This window comes from Sesamum indicum, linkage group LG11, assembly GCF_026168435.1.
Source record: "Sesamum indicum cultivar Baizhima isolate 11 linkage group LG11, ASM2616843v1, whole genome shotgun sequence".
Classification (NCBI taxonomy): domain Eukaryota; kingdom Viridiplantae; phylum Streptophyta; class Magnoliopsida; order Lamiales; family Pedaliaceae; genus Sesamum; species Sesamum indicum.
Window position 1 is genome coordinate 12,397,779 of NC_142667.1, and position 20,735 is coordinate 12,418,513.

Here is a 20,735-nt window from a genome sequence, read left to right on the forward strand (position 1 = left end):
ACATTAAAAGTATGAACTACATCTTTATTCTTTTAAAAAGAAATAACAAATATAATTTTTTATATATTTAATAAAAAGAAGATGGTATGTACAAGTAATATGGTTAGTGACATCGTCGTATTATTTTTTAAATATGATAATTATTTCATGATTAGATAATTTAAAAAATTAATTTTAATTACTTTTTTTTTACAAAATTGACTGGAATACCACTATGTTAATTCTTTTATTGTGTCGATAATATTTTAAATTAGTTTTATTTTATTTATTCTCTTTTTTAAGAAGTGATTGGTTTATACATTTTATTCTTATTTATAATATATAGACGATGTCTCACCATCGCTACATAATATAAAAAATATGTAAAAGTTATAATTCATGGTATAAAAATGAATTTTCAGACAATTCAATTTAAAATCTAAATGAAATCTTGACGAAAGCTAATGAAATAAATCAGTAGTTAGAGAAAATGAGTAGAGATAATTTTTTAAAAAATATTTATAATTATATGAAAATTGGGGTTTGAGCAATTTAGCATGTAGCTATATTAAGACAGTAATTACTGTTATTTATCATAAGAAAATTAGTGGGGGAGTGTAAAAATCGCCGGCTGGAAATGCTGTTATGGTTGGATGGAGTAGAATGACGTTCCAACTGTCTGAATCAAGATACAAATAGCACAGACAAATCCACCCCAAACACACTCGGACCCTTCATCATCACCATCTATATAATCCATTTTTATATGCATTTGTGTGGTTATGCTTGTGTATGTATACTCATCTGCATACACGCACTCTTTTTGTGATTGGTTCAATTTGTTCCATGTGCCCTAGATCTCACACACTCATACTCTAACTTTGTATACGCGGGACGTACGTGTTGGTATATGCAAAGATTCAACTCGTTCGATCTCTTTTTCCAGCTCTTTCAACTGTTGGTTCAATCAGGTAATGTTCATTCGTGGGAGGGGTGGGGGAAGGGGGGGGTGGGTTCTTTTAATGCTGGTATGGAGGCTGCATTGATTTGTCTGGGCGTGGGTGTTTAATTTTTTTTTTTTTCCCTTCATGTGCGTGTTGATGGAGTTGCATGTAGCATGTGTCTGCTATCTGTGTGGTGTTTGTGTGTGTCGTGCGTGGATTGAGTTGCAATTTCTAGAGGTTTGTTGAATCCTGGATTTGATTCCGGAATAGGTTCATTTTGACTTTTAATTTCGATTTTTATTCCCCCGGATTTCTTTTGGCTTTTGTTTGGTGACGAATTCGCTGGGTTCTTGTTGGTTGGAGGCGGGGATTTGGAAATTTGAATCTAGCAATGCCTTTGTTCTATTAATATTACTATATAGTCGCTCATTTGATTCCTCTGATCCCAATTCGATTTTTTGGGACCCGAGTAATATAAAGATGGGGATCTCAGATTCAGGCACTGCTCTTCCTTGTCTTTTTCATGTCATGGTGAAGTGAAGTTTCTTGTGTTATCTGGAAATCTGGTCTAGTGGTTTGGTGGAATCTTGTTTGTTGTAAGCTGAATTCCGATATACTGTGACTTGAACAAACTGGTGCTATGTATCTGTATCTTATTGCAGTTTTGAACTGTAATAATTTTGGTGTTCATCTATATCAAACTTGTCTATTTGTTTTCATATATATCAGCCTTGTTTATTTAAACTTGTCCACTTATTGTAAGCAATTTAGCAACTAAGCTGTTTTCTGTTTACCAATTTAGTTCGCACTTGAGTTTGAGATAGTCTCCAAACTCTCTTAATGTTTTCAAATTATTAATACCAACAGTGCTTGGCATCATTTTCTTCATTTGTGTACTCTGAATTGTTAAGTTCTTACTGGATCTAGTGTTTCAGGTCTGCCTTAGGCGGGTACGGACTGTTCACTTTGGCGGATTTTCTATTTGAGGTGGGCTGTGGAACAAGATAAAGCATTTCTGAGAATTGACCTCTGATGCATCATTTCTAGATGAAGTCAGCTCAGGCCTGGCGTCTAGGCATAAAAGACGCACCAATATTGCCAATGCCTCGCCAACGCGGTCATTTAAAGAAGCCAACGTGGATAATCGTATTGGTTTCCTTAGTCAGCTTTTTCCTAATTTGCGCATATGTCTATCCTCCTCACAATTCTGCAGCATGCTACGTATTCTCTTCTCATGGTTGCAAGGGATTCAAAAGTTGGCTTCCTCCAAAGCCTGCCAGAGAACTAACTGATGATGAAATTGCTTCTCGTATTGTAATCAGAGAGATGCTTAAAACGCCTCCTGCTATATCATTGAATCCCAAAATTGCCTTCCTGTTTCTGACACCAGGTGCTTTACCATTTGAGAGGCTATGGGACAAATTTTTTCAGGTACTTCATTTCTTTTAATGCTGATGTGCCAGTTTTACATTGGTATTATCATTTATTGCTTTTGCAAGATTGACATGATTATTAGACAAAAGGAAGGTCTTTTCTTATGTAGTTATATCACGAGATTAAGTTTCTGGTGGAAGGATTTCCAATCTCGTCGATAGCATGTCAAAGGTTTCTTGGGTGCATTTGAAGGCTATCATTTCATGTAATTATAACAGCTTGTCCGTTTAGAGAATGCAGAACGCAGCATAATGTGTCCGCAAGTTTTTATGGAAGTAGTTGCACCATAATTTTCTCTTTACTTTTTCTGGATAATTTTTTTTTTTTTTGAGATATTAGATGCTGCAACCAATTTCTAGCTAATTATGAATAGTGATGTTCTTTTTGAGTGCTTAGCTAGATTTATCTTCTGCCTTCTGCTTGGTTAAAGCTTGTGAAAAATGTGAGTTGTCAGGTGGGGAGCCAGATCCTGGATGTTTGTGGAATGTAACAGGCAAACAGATGTTTGTTTTAGCTAGTGTATGAAAAATTGTATATGATATCTGGTATATTATGAACTACTTGGTAGGGATGCCAAGAATTATGAAATGATACTGTCATGCACAAAAGTGTTACTTTCCATGGAAACCCTATCAAACTGTTCAAAATGTTGTGTAGCTATTAAAATGTTTTACTTATTTCAAATGGAATGTTGATGTAACTTTCCTGGACAAAAATTTTCATTTTTAAAAAAATAAATAATTATGCACTTTAGTTCTGCGTTATTTGTTGATACTGATGTACTCAGTCCTTAAAACCTTGAATCTGTGTCAACCAACTTCATCCAACTTTACTTCTGGTATGCTTGTTAAGTGATGGTGAGCCTACTCTCTCTCGTTTGATCTGATGCTGTAAGGTTAAATGTTATTGATTAGTAGTTTATGGGTTTGTGATTGGGTTCAAGGATTACAATTTTAGTATGAGAAGTAAGATTACAAGGAGTTGAAGGAGAGGCACTTCTAAGAGGTTAATATTTCCAGGAAATAGAAGGAACTTTAATAGGTTAAAACATAAAGAACAACTTCTGAAATGTATTAAGGAAGCCCAAGCGTATACCAAGTAGCTCCTCACCCATAGAAATGAGAGCAAAATTTTCCAGCCAAAAGAGAATGATGGCGAGATCAGCTTGGTGCCTACACTCTTCTATTTAATTTATAAACATGTTTAGTGTTCTACTTTGTATGTTTCCTCAATTTGGACTGAATATTTCTTTTCTCAAATTTTCCCTTTATATATGGCAGGGCCATGAAGGTAGATTTTCTGTGTACGTGCATGCGTCCAAGGATAAACCTGTGCATTTCAGCCGTTATTTTATCAATCGGGAAATTCGGAGTGACACGGTTTATTCCTCATTTCTTTACTTGTCTTTATTAGTTTGAATTGGACAAATGACAAAATATAATTCTTGTATGTGCTTCTTTTTAATGTCAAGTTATTTAATGTGATCTGTTAATAAACTACCAGATTTATGTACAATATTTTTTAAAGTGCTCTATGATTGCTTGATATCAATCTTATGGCTGTTCTGTTTTTAAATGATAACAGTGAGTGGACTAAAATTGTCATCAGCTTAATTTCATATCAATGGTTCACAATTGCAGGTAGTCTGGGGAAAAATTTCAATGGTTGATGCAGAAAGACGACTTTTAGCAAATGCACTCAAAGATCCAAACAACCAACATTTTGTACTACTTTCTGACAGGTTTATCGAATAATAATTTCTGTTATGTCTTTTGATTTTTCCTCTATTGTCTTAACTATGCAAATACTTACATACTAATCAAGCATTTTCCGGGGACGCAGCTGTATACCACTTCGCGATTTTGATTATGTGTACAACTATCTCATGAACACAAATGTTAGCTTTATAGATTGGTAAGTCCACACTTTTTTTCCCTCTCTATTTTCCTGTTGGTGACTTCTTTCATGCATCCCGCAATACCCTAGTGGGTTTATATTATGTGATATTCAGCTGTGAGGTTTTAAATAGATAGGTCGAATACCAAGCGGAACCCTGACTAAGAACATTCTAAAATAAATTTGAACTGCACATTTTTCATTATCAGATTCTTTTATATATTGTAAAAGATCAGGCATATCTAACTAATATCATGAAAATCATGTGCATGAATGAACAATAAACACCACATTGACTATATTGATCATAAAAGAATGAAGACAAACATTGCTTGTAAAATTCATTCCCTTCCCTATATTATTAAGCATTCAAAAAGGTTTTCAATTTTAAGTCTGCTATTTATTATAATCAATGCAACCTTTGGTTATAAATAAATGTGAGAGATAAGCACTGTTCCTGTTTTCTGCAGCTTCGAGGATCCTGGACCACATGGAACTGGCAGGTATATTGAATACATGTTACCTGAAGTTGAGAAGAAAGACTTTCGAAAGGGTGCACAGGTGTGGTTTTCATATTTTGACATTTTTTTTTATTATATAAAGAGTTTCATATTGGAAATTGTTTTCAAACTTTTAAAAGGTTAATAAAATAAAGAGCGAGCAGCTCTCACAGTTTATAATGTTAAGTTTCATCTTCTTCATAGTTTTTTTGGAGAGCAAAAAGGAATGCTTTCAGATTTATGCTTGTGTTTTAGCATGTCCAACTTGAGCACCATCTTTTTGTTAGACACTGATTTTTTTATACATTTATTCTCTCTCTGGAGGTGGTTGCAAGTTTTGATTTAATTAACGTTTTGCTGCCTGCTCATTCCTGACTTCGTTAATTTTTCATCTTGTAATATCCTCTTTGAACAATGCAGTGGTTCACAATGAAGAGGCAGCATGCTATCATAATCATGGCTGACAGTCTCTACTATTCAAAATTCAGGGAATATTGTAAGGTGATCACAGTTTGATTTATGAATATATTTCTTACTGGAGATTCTCGACTTTCTTACTGAATATATTGCTAGATATTTAGTAGGCTTCCTCAATTAAGGGCCTAGACCATTTTTTTGGTTGTAATCAAAACTCTTACATCAACTGACATAACCAAGTAAATAATAATCTATTGGGCGATGTGTTTAAGATAAAAAACTGTTCTCAGTATAGCAGGAAACACTTCTAAAATTCCGTGATCAACTGTTTCTTTGTTTGAGTAAAAGTGGACACATGAATCAAATATCAAATAATTGAGAAACAACACAGATTATCAGCTATATGTTGCCCAACATGTGAATGCTCTTGAAAGAGATCATAAATTGATGGCTCACACATATATGTATGTATATGTGTATAAACCTTAAATACACAAGTTGATTTTCCTATCTCTATTTCCTAAGATGACAATTTTCTTTCTACACAAGTGACCTTTATTACTGAAATGACTCCCAACTCCCCACCATCAGTTTTAAGGGTTAAAAGTATTCAAAACCTTTACTTATATTCCAGTCCTATAAAATTACTCCGTACCATATAAGCCATGGACATGCAAGTGGAGATGAAGGGTGGATAATTAATATATGAATTCTAGAATTTGTTTCTTGTTCTTTTTATCTAGGGAAAAAGAATAAGGTCAAGCCCCAAGTGGAGAATAATACCTTTTTCCTTTATCTCAAGTTACTATCAAAATGATTTCAAGTTATCTCAATAAATTTATAAATTAAACTTGAAACTTTTTAGCAAAGTAAATGAAACATAAAGTGAGAAAACTTGTGGTTATGAATAAGGTAGTAAATAAAATTTCTTTGGCAAAAAGCAAGGATAAAGTATGAAATTACTTTCTCGCGGAATAAGAGAAACAAATAAGCATATTAATACAATAGAACATGCTTGGAGGAAAATTGTGCTTGTTCAGAAGATGATAAATGAACATTAAAAATGAGGATTTCTTTTGTCTTTACAGCTTATATTTTCGTTTTTCCTTCCAATTTTGGACAGTAAGAGATTGGTTTCAAAGGGGTTTGGTTTACATTTAGTTTTACTTCCCCTCTATTTATTCCTAAAAACTAAACATAAATTTGTCTTATACATTCTGTTTTACTATCATTTTCTTTTATAGTCACTTTTCCCTCCAATCAAACAAGTTCTTGAAGACAGGAACCTATTTAATGCTCTACATAAATTTTACATTCTATTAGGAAACCGCTTATTTATGTCATTGCTTCTCTATGCTTGTTTTAGATGAGATATCCAGTTTGCATTCAACTATAAATTTAATACCTGACATCAAGCTAAGTATGTGTATCTAATTTGTGCTAGTTGATAATGAGCGTTTTGATGTTAACAGAGAATGCATCCATGTATGAACCTCAAGAGGTTTCTTGCTTAGCTTATCAACGCTAGTTGTCTTATCCACTTTTCTATTTCAACTATCTATTGATACTCTACCAAAAGTTACAACAAAATGCACCAAATGCTGGAGGACAAGCCTTGATATCTTGCTTCCTTGGATTCTCTTTCTGTCACTCCTTGCACTCTTCATTTTAGTTTCCTAAGGAGATAAATAACTGCAAATATCCCATGCTTCTTTTAAGGGGTTTGATTTATCTTGCTTTTCCTAGGACCTTTCTACCTCACCAGTTGCTTCTTTCTCATTTTGTGCACTATTGCTATTTATGTTGGCATATTCATTGAAATATGGATGCCACTGTCTAATTTTACTGAACCAGTGTTGTGTATTTCTTTTGATTAAACAGCCGGGCATGGAAGGCCGCAACTGTTACTCTGATGAACACTATTTGCCCACCTTTTTCTATGTGAGATTCTTGTACTTACTGCATCTGGATCATTAAGATGCCTTCCTCTCTCCTTCCACTTGATATTTTTGATTGATGTGTATAGTTTTATCTTTCCAGATGCTTGATCCAGCTGGAATAGCCAATTGGTCAGTAACACATGTTGATTGGTCTGAAATGAAGTGGCATCCAAAATCATACCGAGCGCAGGATGTTACCTTTCAGCTAATGAGAAATATTACGGTATGGCTTATGCTCTTCCTAATCTGGTTCACCAATTTGATTTCAGGTTTTTTCTATCTTCTGAAATTCAATTATCACCCAGCCTAATTTCAAGTTTTCCTTGGGCATAGTTCCGTTCAATTAAGTCATCCAACAACCAAATCATGGAAAGGAGATGCCATATGGTGTAAACTTAATTGCATGACCTATTTATCAGTCTCTGGTTAATGAACAAAATTTTGGGGCTCCTTTTAATTGGATCCAACATGTTGACTTACACAATTTGGTTTCGGAAAACAGATTATGTGTTGTTATATCTTGTTTTAAGGAATTAATTGACACTCGCATTCAACTATTTTGCAGTCTATTATCGACAGTGTGCATGTAACAAGTGACGAAAGGGTTAGTAGATATTTCAGCATCGTACCTTGCTAAAGCTCTGCTACGTTAGTATTTTGACGAACATTATTTTTTTGCACTACAGAGAGAAGTCAAAGTTAGACCTTGCTTGTGGAACGGAAATCATCGGCCATGTTATTTGTTCGCGAGGAAATTCTTACCTGAAACTCTAGATAATCTATTGCATCTTTTCCCCAATTACACATCTATTTCAGTGGGACGATAACTTCAGCAACGATTCTTTGGTCGATTCAAGTTTTGTAGTCGACCCCCTTTTCTCCATTTCTGGTGTAGCTTCTGCTGTTGTAAAGCACGTCATGTTATATAGGACCGGATGCTCCCCAAGATGGCTTCTTGTTGAGTGCAAGGGCGGCTGGCAGAGAATGAAGGTCACCCCAATACCAACAAAGGTGAAGAAATAGCCATCATTGCTTCCTTGGGGACAACTATTAGATGTTTAACTCTTTTCCCACCTCCCTTTGGGCTATTTACGTTAAAACTTCTGAGGCTTACAGCAGCAATGCTGAGGCTGACCTTTTTAGAAGTTGCCATTGTTATAAAGTTGCAAATATGTTCCTAATAGGTACAGTTTTCCCTTTTTCTTGTGAATTGTTGAATTAAATTTTGTTTAGGCAATTTTTCTTCCTGAAATCAGTACTCCCAACCGGGAAGACCGTGATGTAGTGAAGCTGCTGTAAGAAACATACCTACTTGTTAAATAGTATTTGAAGTCTTCAGTATCTGTAGCACGATTAGGTGCTTCACTGATTGTCTATATTATGCTAACTTTTAATATGTTCGGCTTACTCAATTGAGTTATATTGGTAAATTTAAAATGTATTTTATTTATTTAGTGTATTCTGTTAGTTGTCTGGTACAATGTTCTTTTCAAGGTTGTCCATTCCTAATGAGAATCAATAACAGTTAAGATTATAGGTACTCTTGAAAGAAGCAGTGAATTTCTCATAAGACAAATTAGTACATAGTTATCGTCATCTGATAGTTCTTATTGCAATCTTAGACAGTAACTATACTAACCGAGATTACAGAGATTCTTACTTGAAATTGCTCAGACAATATATGAAATGCACGCTTACTTCTCCATTAACTGCAAAATTACAAGCCGTTTTGTTGATAAAATATAAACTTAATTTGCACTTTGGATGATACTCCTTGTTGCACCTAAGCTGAAACTAACCCATGAACACAAAGAACATTCACACGATCAGGTTATAACTCAGCCCTTTTGTTGATAAAATAGGTATATTGTAAGAGAATGCTAGAATTACGATTGTTGAGAGTTAAGTTCTAATCCATAAACCTTATAAAAAAGATTGTATGCCTTCAAAATAGTGATTCTTTGACATAGCGAAAAAAACTATGAGAATGACATGTACTCACAGGCTTGTTGCTGTATTAGCTGTAATTTTCCATGTTCTCATTGTTACAAGCAAAACCAGCGCTATCATCCTACAACATAGCAAGCTCGCCCTTAGGCTTATTCACCGTGATTCTATAGCTTTGTCACCTCTCTACAAACCAAAACTCAGCTTCTCCGATCATGCGATCCATGCAATAAATAGCTCACGAGCTCGTCTTGGTAACTATTCAAGCACAAAGATCAGCATAAGCTCTGTGTCCCTTGATGACATTAGTGCTCCCATAGTTCCCATGGAAGATGGTAGCATTTTTATGGTGAATATTTCAATAGGTGAGCCTCCAATTCCCCAACTTCTGGCAATGGATACTGGAAGTCAATTGATATGGGTTCATTGTACCCGTTGCAAAGGGTGTAACAATGTGTTTGATCCTAAACTGTCGTCCACCTACACTCAATTATCAAGTAATTCTCCTGAATGCGACAAATTTGCACACGGTCATCAGGATCAAGAATCGCAGTGTTCGTATAGGATAAGATACAATGACGAGTCCACCAGCAGAGGTGTACTGGCAATGGAGAAGTTCACATTTGTAACATCCACTGGAGGCACAGTGCAAGTACCTGACGTAGTGTTTGGATGTGCAATCGACACTAATGGAAGTGTGGGTGACTTAAATGGCGTTCTTGGGTTAGAAGCTCCTGAAAGATACTATTTTGCGGCTGGTAGTGGTAATAAATTTTCGTATTGCATAGGGAATATAAGCGACACTCAGTATATGTACAACCAGCTGATATTGGGCGATGGAGCCGTCATTCAAGGTGATTCGACTCCATTGCAAACCATAGATCGCTACTACATTGTAACTCTGGAAGGAATAAGCGTGGGAGGGAAGCAACTAGCAATCTACGATCAAGGAGAGTTCCATTTTAACGTCACAATTGATTCAGGCACGACGTACACTCAACTGGTGAAGAGCGCCTACGAGCCACTTATGATGGAAGTGAAGAACTTGGTGAATGGTGTGCTAAAACCTGCAAAAGTTAGAAACGGTGAGAATCTGCTTTGTTATTTGGGAGATTTGGAAAGAGACCTCAAAGGATTCCCTCTTGTGACTTTGCATTTTGCTGAGGGAATTAACGTAGATTTGGATGTTGAAGCTGTGTTTCAACGATCTAGTGATGGATCAGCTTTCTGCATGGCTATGGTTGAATCAAGAGAAAATATATTAGGAATAAGGGCACAGCAATACTACAATGTGGGCTTTGATTTGGATGCAAAGAGAGTGAGTTTTCAGAGAATTGACTGTGAACTCCTTGAAGACTAATAATCTTGATACTTTCAAAGTCTTTCCTTGTTACCTTCCACAGGCAACATCGATACGCTAACTGGAGTTAGATTAGTGTATAAAGATGAATTTCCTGTTCGTATATCCAAAGAACAAGATGTATAATCCAGTTTAAGTTATCTGTCAATATAGTTTAACAAGGTGAAATTTAAGTATCTGGAAAGTTGATCTTGTTCTAATTCATTTGATAAAAGACCATTGTGTTTATAGTATCATTTCAAGATCAATCACACAAAAAGAAAGAGCGGTAGGTAACAACATGGTAGAGTGAATGAAGGTCCCGTTCACGGTGTTTATGACCAAGAATTGGTAATTATATCATGAGTTGGGTATTCATTTACTTAAACCAGTTACAAGCTGAATCAATAGTTTGAATTACTGCGCATGTAAAAATCATGGCATTTAAGGTTAGCAAAGGTTATGTCGTAGGAACAATCCTGTTACATTTTAGATAAGTGTGTTGAAAACTATGACTACTTAATTTGCTTTAAAGACCCTCCTAATTATGATCTGCAACACCACTTTGTTTGTTCAAAATGCAGATGATGTCTGAACCTGCTTCCACTCATTTCTAACAAGTGATCACAGAGGAATTTCTGACAATGAGGAAGTCTTACATTGTACTTCGAAGTCTTTATTCTGTCATATCTTTCACTTTTCTTGTTCTCATGGTCTGTTTCTCAACAAAGGTGGCCACCAAGAATGCTGCTGCAAATCGTACTAAGCTCGTTCTCCGACTCATTCACCGTGATTCCATTTTAGCTGCGTTGTCAAATCCAAATCCCACCATTTCAGATCTTACAAACAATGCCATAAATACTTCACGAGCACGTCTAGCTTATATACAAGGAACGAGTACTGCTGGAAGCCCTTTATCTCAGGAGGACATTAGAGGTCCTCTGGTTCCAGAAAGTAGACTCTTCTTCATAAATATCTCAATAGGGGAGCCTCCAGTTCCACAACTTATAGCTCTGGACACTGGAAGCGATTTGACATGGCTTCAGCATCCCCCTTGCACTGGCTGCCCCATTTATGATCCTAAACTATCAGCCACCTACACTGAACTTTCATGTGACCCTAAATATCAATGCAGTAATTATTCTCACCTGTCTGGCTGCGGACAAGAATCCCGATGTACATTTGCCATAGGATATTTAGATGGGTCAAGGTGCACAGGCATCATGGCCTTAGAAAAGTTCACATTCGAATCATCCAGTGGGGGCACATCGGAAATGCCTTACTTAGTGTTCGGTTATGGACTTGAAAGTCATGGAAATGTTCGTCAACTAACTGGGATTCTTGGACTCCAAGTTCATAACCAATACTCTTTAATCTCTCGTGTAGGTAAAAAATTTTCATACTGTATAGGAAACATTAACGATCCTCATTACATGTACAACCAGCTGATATTAGGCGAAGGAGCTGTTCTTCAAGGCTATTCGACACCCTTGGAGTTTAGGAGCAATCACTATAGAGTCACCCTAGAAGGAATTTCTGTGGGGCAGAAGCAACTTCAAATAGTGAACCCACAAGATTTCCATTTTAATGTTGTGATTGACACGGGCTCAACGTTAACTCTTCTGCTGAGAAGTGCTTTTGAACCACTGAAGGAAGAAGTGATGAACTATTTGGATGGTTTATTGCCGCTAGTAAAAGTTAAGAACGCTGGGGAACGTCCGTGCTACTGGGGGAATATGGAACAGGATCTCAAAGGATTCCCACTAGTGACGTTGCATCTTGCCGAGGGAGCTGATGTCTATTTGGACGTTGAAGGCATGTTCTGGAGAGCAAACGACTACGTCTTCTGCATGGCTGTGGATGTTACAAAAAACGGCCTCAATGTTATAGGAATACTAGCACAGCAATACTGTAATATTGGTTTTGACTTGAATGCAATGAAGGTCAGCTTCCAAAGAATTGAATGTGAACTCCTTGAAGACTAGATAGAGTAGTCCATTCTGTTTGAAATGAACATTTTATGCATGTTGTTCACGACTTTCTGGTGGAATAAGAAGTTTTTTAACATCTCAAACTATGAGATCAAGAAGACTCGGCTCCAATTTCACGGTTAGTGTTCAAAGTTGGTAGCCGCAGTAAGATTTGTCAAGAGGGCATCAAATATTGCAATGCAGGTAAGAATATCAGCTACTATAAATCGTCATTATATGAGCAGTGAAAAATACAGCACAACGGATGTCGAAACCTACCAACCTTCTCCAAAGCAAGGTTATATTCTTACAATATGACGGGGAATACAAGTAATTCCACCATATCATTACAACAGCTATAGTCAAAACTTATAGAATCAGAAGAAACTAAGCATCTCCTCTTCATGCTACTTAGCTTTACATATCTTTCATATACAAAATACATCGAATCTTATGCGTCTTATTTCACATGGACCCAAAGAATATTACCGAAAGACCGTCCTATTTATAATAGCTCATTGCCACAACTGGGATCCTGACTTTATGCCCTCTACTCCCTTTCAGCAAAACCTCGCCAAAGCTGTAGGTTCCAGTTACTGATCGAGCTGTGAGAGTAACGGAGAATTTCCTGGACATACCAGGTTTTAGAGTCATTGCTGGAGGACTGGTTTCGATGGCTACTGCTGGTGCCATTCTTGCTGTGATGGTATAGGTTTCTTCTTCAGCTACGTTTGTTACAGTGCGTGTAACTGTTTGAGTTCCCACGAGATGTGAGATCGTGACTGAGGGGGTGTTGAGATTTGATGGATGACCAAGAGTGTAATTGCACGGGGTATGTGTGTAGTTTTTAATCTCAAGAGCATCAATTCCAGGTGTAGTGCATAAGAACCCCAAGTAATCTTCATATCCTAAAAGCAAGTCAGGCAGAATAAAAATGGAAAATGAGAACCTTTTCTTCCAAGAAATAAATAAAGCTAGAGATGACTTTGATACTAAATAATTAAGTCAACGAAGAACCAAGATTGTGGAGGAGACTCATAAAGATAAAAAAAATAAAATCTCAGATACGTAGTATGACTTGCTTATTTAAATCAGAAATTAAAACAGTGAAGCAATACAATGATTAGATAAAGCACACAGCTCAGGTAAATTCCACTATTAGAGGTCAACTTCAGAACAAATGCTACTTAATGTTGTGGTCAAAATACACAGGGAGAAGACGAAGTATACTAATTACCTGCATCAAAAATCAGCCCCGGATCTAGAGCAGCTCTGGGATTGACATGGCCACTCCCATAATCAAACGGCGTGGCAGGGACTAGAGACATAGTCTCGGATCCAGAATACTGTTGGGCTTGAAGTGGTCTCTCTGCCCTGTCGAGAGTTGTTGATGTAGTCATCAAAGCTGATTTGATAGCAGCAGGACTCCAGTGAGGGTTTTTCTGCTTCACAAGAGCAGCTATTCCTGCTATATGTGGGGTAGCCATGCTAGTTCCAGATATCATTGCGAATCCTTCACCTGATCCAAGAATAAGCCAGCTTAAAACCCTTCATCTTATTGAACAGGGGAAAATTATGTAAAGTTATGAAGTGAGTATTTTACCAACATAATTTGGCTCATCTGTCCCGTTAGGAGCCCAAGCCGCCCAAATTAAAGAGCCAGGAGCTAGAATATCTGGTTTCAAGAGATCCGCATCTCGAAAACTGTAATCCTTGATATTAGGTCCTCGAGCAGAGAACAATGCTACTTGTGGGGCAGATTTGTGGAGTATAGGCTTCAGACCTTCCCCAATGCTTCCCACAGCCTTAAAGCTTTTAACTCGTCCGGTCCAATCTCTTGGTGTAGAGACATTGTAGTAGTCTATAAGTTCCTAAAATATGTGATCATCCAAGAATTATGAGTACAAAATAACAGCCTACAATAACATTTTTAAGTAAAACATTTAGTTTATATGCACATTTGATGATGAGCGGAATATCAACAAGATTCAGGATAATATTTTTATTAAGGCCCAGGATAAAGCTTAGAATAGAAATATTCAGGAGTAATACTTGTCAGCAAGTCAAATAATGCTACCAGAGTTGTTTAGAAACCAAAAAAGATGTACTTTAGAAAAGTGCTACCGAGAACAATAATTCTTTCCTAAACAGCAAATCACATCTTTGATGGATTATGTTAAATCAAGGGGAAATGGTAAATAATAGCTACCATGGACTTGCTAACATCTGTGATGAGGATCCCAGGAGTGCTAACAGGAACAGGATCGAATTTTGTTCCTGGAGAAGCATTTTCGACCGCCAGGACAAAGCCAACTGCACCAAGAGCCTTAGCAGTATCTGAGACTCGCTTGATTGAAGCAGTACCAACAACGAAATTAAAAGAATATCCACAAAGAAGAATATTCCCCTCCACCAAATTTTTGTTCAAGACTTCAGGCCTCTGGCAGTCGGAAGGACTATACTTGGCAACTGAGGAATCCAGCAGCACATCATTAGCTGCAACCAGGGTGAATGTTTTATTTCCATGCGTCGCCGCTGCAGGAACATGGAAAAAATTAAATAGACAGTAATTAGATGAGTGGACAGAGTTACTTGGAAAACACTTGCAAACAGTGATATTTAGTAAGATGAAGGAATTGGCTCAAATGCAAAGAAAGTTGTCCTATGAAAGTAATCTCACATGAACTGGATAAGGATCCTTCGTAATAAATCTGTAATTGAGAACCTTCACCAACTAAACACTAATCAAGGTAATAGATTTTGCAAGCAATAAAGTACATATAGTTAGCTATTCTTCCAAAAGCAACCATTTAAGCTTCATTACTTTCCCAAGCTGGATTCCATTACTCTTAAAGCAGCAAATGCTAATATTTTGTTTCTCATTGTGCTTCTTCTTCTTGTACCCCACAATTTCGAATACTTTACAACATGAGGACTGGATTAGAACAACTTTCTTGATCATACCAGCCACAATACTTAGTAGACCCGAGGACCATATGTAGGCCCACCGTGCATTATGAAAATGCACTCATCTTACAATTTTATTAGTAACTTCTAAGAAGGTGCAAACAATTAAACGAACAAAGAAAAACTAAATGTGCTAGACATCCAGCGCCAACCACCCCCCACCCCAAAAGAAAAAAACCTGTGTCCATGGGAAAAGAAAAGGAGAAGAGAATAAATACGGTGCAATTGTGGTGAATTTTAATGCTTCAGTTTGATCAGAACTCATAGATAAGAAGAAACTGGACAAATTATACTAATAACTTATTTACCATCACAGACTATAGGGTGGCAATCTAATAATAGTCTGCTAGTTCTTTCAGCAAGTATAGAACTTACGCGACAAACCAATTCCAGCTAAAATATTCCCATTCCCCAAGGTGAGATGGTTTTTGTATCTCCTATCATCAACTGCAGCGGCTACAGATGCTATCCAGGGACTGTAAGAGAGCACAGTTTTGGGAAAAGGACCTCCATTTCCAGCTGCTTGTACAACAAAAACTCCCGCTTTTACAGCTGAAAGAAGGGTAGCATCAAAAGGGTTTAAGAACGTGGTCTTCGTAGTAGCTGGAGGACTGTTCGGACCCACCGACAAATTCAAAATATCCACGCCATCATGAACAGCCTGTCAAAATGGACCTTGTCATATGAAAACCGTCAATCCCCTCTATACAGAAAACAGGGATCATAGAGTGATTATTATCCCATTTTTATTATTTGTGAACAAGTCAAGTCAGTAGTGAAGCCCAAAAGAGACACGAAAGTTCCAAGAAAGTTTAGTTGATATTTTTGACAACTTGCACTATGGTATGCTATGTTCTGGAGTCTATTCACAAATGTAAGCAACTAAACATAACTTTGTCATCAAATACTTGAACTCTTTTTAACCGCAAAAAAAATCATTCTATCAACTTGAAGGATGTATAACACATTTCATCACTAAAATATAAGAATTCATACATGACTAGTCCCTCTTCATACATATCAACCCACAGTGATAGCAGTATCCATCATGATGTGGATCATGTTAAAATGGGCTAGTTGCTTCAGCTGCTGCTTAATTTCCAATCTGCATGTCTGTGTTTAACATTTTGTATGCTCTATGATTGAAACTGGTGGTGCATGAGAAAGATTTCAGTATGATTGTGATATGCAAGAAACCAGATTAAGTTTCAATAGAAATAGCCAAAAAAGAGTACCTTCAATATCTTAATTGATATCTACACTGACTTCATAATCAGAATACCTGATCGATAGCGGCAACAACATCTGCGACAAATCCACCAAATATTCTGTACAGCGCTTTGTAAACAGCAATTCTACATGAAGGCAAACATATGAACTGTTAAATAAGTGACATTTAAACTGATAAATGATTTATGAGAGACTTGTATACCAAAGTGCAAGATAATGTTACCAAAAAGATTACCTAGCTCGAGGTGCCATTCCACTTGCTTTGCCGAATTCAATTCCACACAGCCTCACTGGAACCCCATTATTTCCTGCTGCAATAGCTGCTGTGTGACTGGTAAAAGATATTGTGAATGTGAGTTTGATAAAACTATCAAATAACAAGTGAGAAAGCGGAAGACCCATGTTAAAGAGTCCTGAGATTTTCAATATAGCTAGTACTTATTGCTCATAAAGCGTTATACACAATATGAAATTAAAGCACATAGTAAGGCAATTTCATGCGGACCAAGACCACAAGTAAATAGCCCAAAGAGTCAGGCTTGGGAGAAAGGAAGAAAAAATGATTAGCAGCTTATAAGAAATTAATATCCTAAGACTCATAGTTATATGATTTTGCATAAATACTATATCCGCTAGTAAATAGTTAGTAACTCAGACTGGATGTAAATCTATCTCCAGAGTACAGAATTTGGACCACCTTGGGCAGTTTTCAGGCCCTTCAGTAATCAAAAGGAAGAATGGTGTTTGAAATTTCATTTTTTCCTGAAATGTATATCACCCTTCCTTGAGATATTGCCCTCAAAAGGCATGAATTTTTGCAACTTACGAATGCTTGACTTGAAATAACAAAGTCATATTTTTTCCAAACTAACAAGGACTGGAGCACATAAACCCCTCCCCTTTTGGACAAAAAACATAAGAGCATCAGACCATCAGCCACTCCCCTTTTGCCCTCTTATGCATGGAACTACCAGAACATAGAGCTTATATATTAGTAAACTCTCTCTTATGAATGAAGGGCCGTTTAGCTTAGAACACAAACTCAACTAAAGACAACAAGCTGCTTCTAAAACTTATTTGGCTGCTTCCGTGCGAATCTATATTAGACCCTTCTCATTAATATACGTTAAAATGTTTATTTCTGCAGCAAGGAGTGGACGATTACAAACACTCAGAAGTGTCAATACATAACAGGGACTTGACAAGAATGAGCACAAAGATACACCAATATGCCAGTTCTCTAAAAGTCTCATACACTAACAAATGAAGTCTGCATATGTTTATATACACACATATATACACTATAAATCACCTAGTAGTGCATAAACAGCTAGAAATATCACCTAATAGAAGTTCTCTCATATTTTTTCACTTCTATATTCCAATAGATTTTCCTAAATCACTTCTCAGCATAAGTTGTTATTGATATCATCGAACTCCCTCTAACTCAAATTTTCATCTAAAGGTGCTCATAGGTCATACAGAAAACAATGTATATTCAATCGTTTTAGAGTGCCTACATATATGTTCTAAGCAAGACCTCCATTCATCCATAATGACACACCCACAACAGATGTAGATGTAGTCACACGTTAGACATGTTTACAGAGGTAATATATGAAATGTTTATCCATTACTGTTATGAAGTACTCACTAATGAGGATTTATATTCAAGTGCCTGTGCTGCAGGGCTGGTCACAATTTGGTGATAAGGTGAACTTTAACCCATTGATACTGTTCACCTAAATATTTTATCATCAAAGTATCGACGTATCTAAAATACTTGTGAGAATGATAATAGATGAGGTATCATACAACCAAAATTTTTACTCCCTCTCCCAACAGGTCCACCTCACTCGAGCAGGAAGACGAGAGAAGCAAAAAGGAAAAGAAATCAATAATTTTAATGAAAAGCATAAATGTAAGGCAAGCACCATGTAAGTTATGAAAGCATAATAGCTCTAACCTTCCATGTCCATCACCATCAAGGGGAGAATCAAAATCAATATCTGGATTAAACGCACCAGCAGCTTTAGCAGCTTCTGCAAAATGTTGAGCTCCAACAATCTTTCCATTGCAAAAGTCCCTCTTGGTGTCTGGGTCAACCTCACATTTACCTCTATACTTTGGGACCGGTCCGTAAGGATCTGTATTGTGGGTAGCAAAGCTCGGGTGATGAGGATAAATTCCTGAATCCACAAACCCTATAACAATATCCTCTCCAGCGCGATCAAAGCCGCCTCCAGTAGGCCATACTCCAGTTGGTAGTCCCAAAAATTGTGGAGTGTGGGTTGTGAGTTTCCTCACTTTCCAATCTCTCTCCACAGACTTCACACCAGGTGCTCGCCCAAGTATTTCTGCCTAATAATAGGTCAATGATATCTTGAACAAGTAAGAGATTTTTTAATTCATCAACTTGAAGGAAAGGAAAAAGTAGAGTAAGTGCTATGACTCTCACCTGCTCAGGTGAAATGTGAACTGCAAATCCATTTATGAGATGACGGTAGCTATAAAGTTTCTTGTAGGTGCCTTCATCAAACAGCATGGCAAGAAGCATATCATGTCTCTTTTCCAGATGGTGCGCATAGGATAGCACCAATTCACTGAGAGTGGGCAAGAGCACAAAGGAAAATAGGATTCAGTTCCCAGAATTTACTTCAAAAAATTGAAAAGTAAAAATGATAAAATCAATAGAGTTTCTCATGCAATAAACCAGAAAGTACTGGATAAACTCATTTTTGTGTCTATAACAAGTACATTAACCACTATGGAATCAAAATTCAGCCATATGCCGTAAGATAGGACTCAGAGTAAATTAATGGAAGTAAGGAACACCATAAGAGCTGCAACCAGATTAGAAAATACATACTGCTTCTCTGAGGGAAAAAGCAGAAATATAGATATTGATGCTAAATATAAGTAGTGTACTAAGATACCTCGTCATATCAATCTTTTCATCAGAGTCGTGCTCCACAGCAGTGGCTTCAAACCCTTCGATACCACCTTTGTAACTTACCACAGGCTCACCTTCAAGTGTCACAATGTAAATTTCTGCTTTCCCAAAAAGCAAAACGCTGAATAGAACTAGGACCATCAAAGGACCAGTCGATACTATATTCCTCATTTTAGCCAGTTCTCTTCAAACTTCTCACACTGTTGCAAGACCTAATCTGTTCATATGCACAGCAGTAATGAATATTGAATTCAAAATTCATAGAGAACATGCTGTCATCCAAAAATCAGTTATAAGCACCACAATCTGTGCTGAGGTACAAAACAAGGCATGTAAATAACTAAAGCTTTCTTTACAAAAAGCAAATAAAAGCTTGAACAAATTTTAGAGACCCTTGAAGTGGATTGGTCAGTGCAAGAGTGCGTGTAAAGGGGCTAAGAATACATTTCAGATTGCAATGAACACACACACATACAAAATGATAATGGTTATGTGCATATGTACTATCATACTAAAGTTGGAAATAGAAAAAGATAAATTGGATGATCCAATATGTGAGCTTGAAGTTTAGCTCTGTATCTTTTCCTGATCCTGTCTTCCTCTTGTACCACTTACTCAATGTGAATAACTTTCCTGCTAATTGCCTAATCACAAGAACAAACTCTACACACATAGCACTAGAAAGAAGGCGAAAAGACCAAGCAAAGAATCAGCAGAAAGCAGCACAAAAATACAGTTAATACAAGAAGATCCGACAAAACCCCATTGAAGAAAAGAGCTTAAACAAGCTGAAAAGACTAAGATCTTCACTCACATTGATCCAAGAAAACAACCAAACACCAATATGCCACTTGTTGAACAAGAAATCTGGCTGTATTTTCCAGGAAAAAGCAAAGATCAAGAAATGCAGGGCATCTATCCCTGCATTCAGCACAAGCATAAAGGAAGTAGTGGGAGCAAGAATGTAGTTTTTCCTTGTAGTAAAAAATCTACTTTCGGTGGGTGGGTGTGAAAATGTGAAAAAGAGTGAGTGAGAGTGGAGGTAGTTAGGGTTCTTTTGATAGAGTGAGAGAGTAATATAATGGCGAAGCGCGAGACAAGGGAGCGAAGATGGAGGACAGAAGATGAATCTTGATTCATCATTCTCTTTAACTATTTCTATTTCTATTTGATGCTGCCACCACCACCACTCCCACTCCAACACTCACTGTGCTACATT

At 36.9% G+C, this 20,735-nt stretch overlaps 4 protein-coding genes across 5 annotated transcripts; 3 read left to right on the plus strand and 1 right to left on the minus strand.

Annotated features, from left to right (window-relative positions):
• The first annotated feature begins 574 nt into the window (after positions 1-574).
• LOC105173886 (glycosyltransferase BC10) lies at positions 575-8,506 on the plus strand. 2 transcript variants are annotated; one of them, XM_011095789.3, is made up of 11 exons: positions 575-950; positions 1,859-2,354; positions 3,638-3,736; positions 3,998-4,098; positions 4,200-4,271; positions 4,724-4,814; positions 5,174-5,254; positions 7,052-7,111; positions 7,211-7,333; positions 7,676-7,714; positions 7,797-8,506. In XM_011095789.3, the coding sequence occupies exons 2-11, from the start codon at positions 1,971-1,973 to the stop codon at positions 7,935-7,937; spliced, it is 1,191 nt and encodes a 396-aa protein (XP_011094091.1). In that variant the 5' UTR covers positions 575-950; positions 1,859-1,970; the 3' UTR covers positions 7,938-8,506. The 2 variants fall into 2 exon arrangements, with proteins under 2 accessions (XP_011094091.1, XP_020553505.1); XM_020697846.2 differs by lacking the exon at positions 575-950 and adding an exon at positions 1,018-1,160.
• A 591-nt stretch (positions 8,507-9,097) lies between these two features.
• Positions 9,098-11,442, plus strand: LOC105173931 (putative aspartic protease At2g35615). Its single transcript, XM_011095851.3, has one exon. It carries the CDS (start codon positions 9,098-9,100, stop codon positions 10,415-10,417), a length of 1,320 nt encoding a protein of 439 aa, XP_011094153.3. The 3' UTR covers positions 10,418-11,442.
• LOC105173932 (aspartic proteinase CDR1) lies at positions 11,041-12,381 on the plus strand. The gene has a single exon (XM_011095852.3). The coding sequence runs from the start codon at positions 11,041-11,043 to the stop codon at positions 12,379-12,381; it is 1,341 nt and encodes a 446-aa protein (XP_011094154.1).
• Positions 12,382-12,584: 203 nt separating this feature from the next.
• On the minus strand, positions 12,585-20,735 carry LOC105173887 (subtilisin-like protease SBT2.5). Its single transcript, XM_011095790.3, has 11 exons — positions 20,331-20,735; positions 19,500-19,733; positions 19,022-19,166; positions 18,530-18,924; positions 16,799-16,894; positions 16,616-16,688; positions 15,709-15,994; positions 14,576-14,901; positions 13,970-14,237; positions 13,604-13,885; positions 12,585-13,274 (listed from the first exon to the last, which is right to left on the minus strand). The coding sequence occupies exons 2-11, from the start codon at positions 19,685-19,687 to the stop codon at positions 12,868-12,870; spliced, it is 2,466 nt and encodes an 821-aa protein (XP_011094092.1). The 5' UTR covers positions 19,688-19,733; positions 20,331-20,735; the 3' UTR covers positions 12,585-12,867.

What these genes read in the sequence shown, in the direction of transcription:
- LOC105173886 (XM_011095789.3), top strand. Translation starts at nt 1,971, where the DNA reads ATGAAGTCAGCTCAGGCCTGGCGTCTAGGCATAAAAGACGCACCAATA. An exon ending in TTTGTACTACTTTCTGACAG is followed by an intron (nt 4,099 to 4,199) that starts GTTTATCGAATA and finishes CCGGGGACGCAG; the next exon opens with CTGTATACCACTTCGCGATT. An exon ending in AGCTAATGAGAAATATTACG is followed by an intron (nt 7,334 to 7,675) that starts GTATGGCTTATG and finishes ACTATTTTGCAG; the next exon opens with TCTATTATCGACAGTGTGCA.
- LOC105173931 (XM_011095851.3), top strand. Translation starts at nt 9,098, where the DNA reads ATGACATGTACTCACAGGCTTGTTGCTGTATTAGCTGTAATTTTCCAT.
- LOC105173932 (XM_011095852.3), top strand. Translation starts at nt 11,041, where the DNA reads ATGAGGAAGTCTTACATTGTACTTCGAAGTCTTTATTCTGTCATATCT.
- LOC105173887 (XM_011095790.3), bottom strand. Translation starts at nt 19,687, where the DNA reads ATGAGGAATATAGTATCGACTGGTCCTTTGATGGTCCTAGTTCTATTC. An exon ending in GAAAAGATTGATATGACGAG is followed by an intron (nt 19,167 to 19,499) that starts GTATCTTAGTAC and finishes GCCCACTCTCAG; the next exon opens with TGAATTGGTGCTATCCTATG. An exon ending in GGGGCTGATTTTTGATGCAG is followed by an intron (nt 13,275 to 13,603) that starts GTAATTAGTATA and finishes ACTTGCTTTTAG; the next exon opens with GATATGAAGATTACTTGGGG.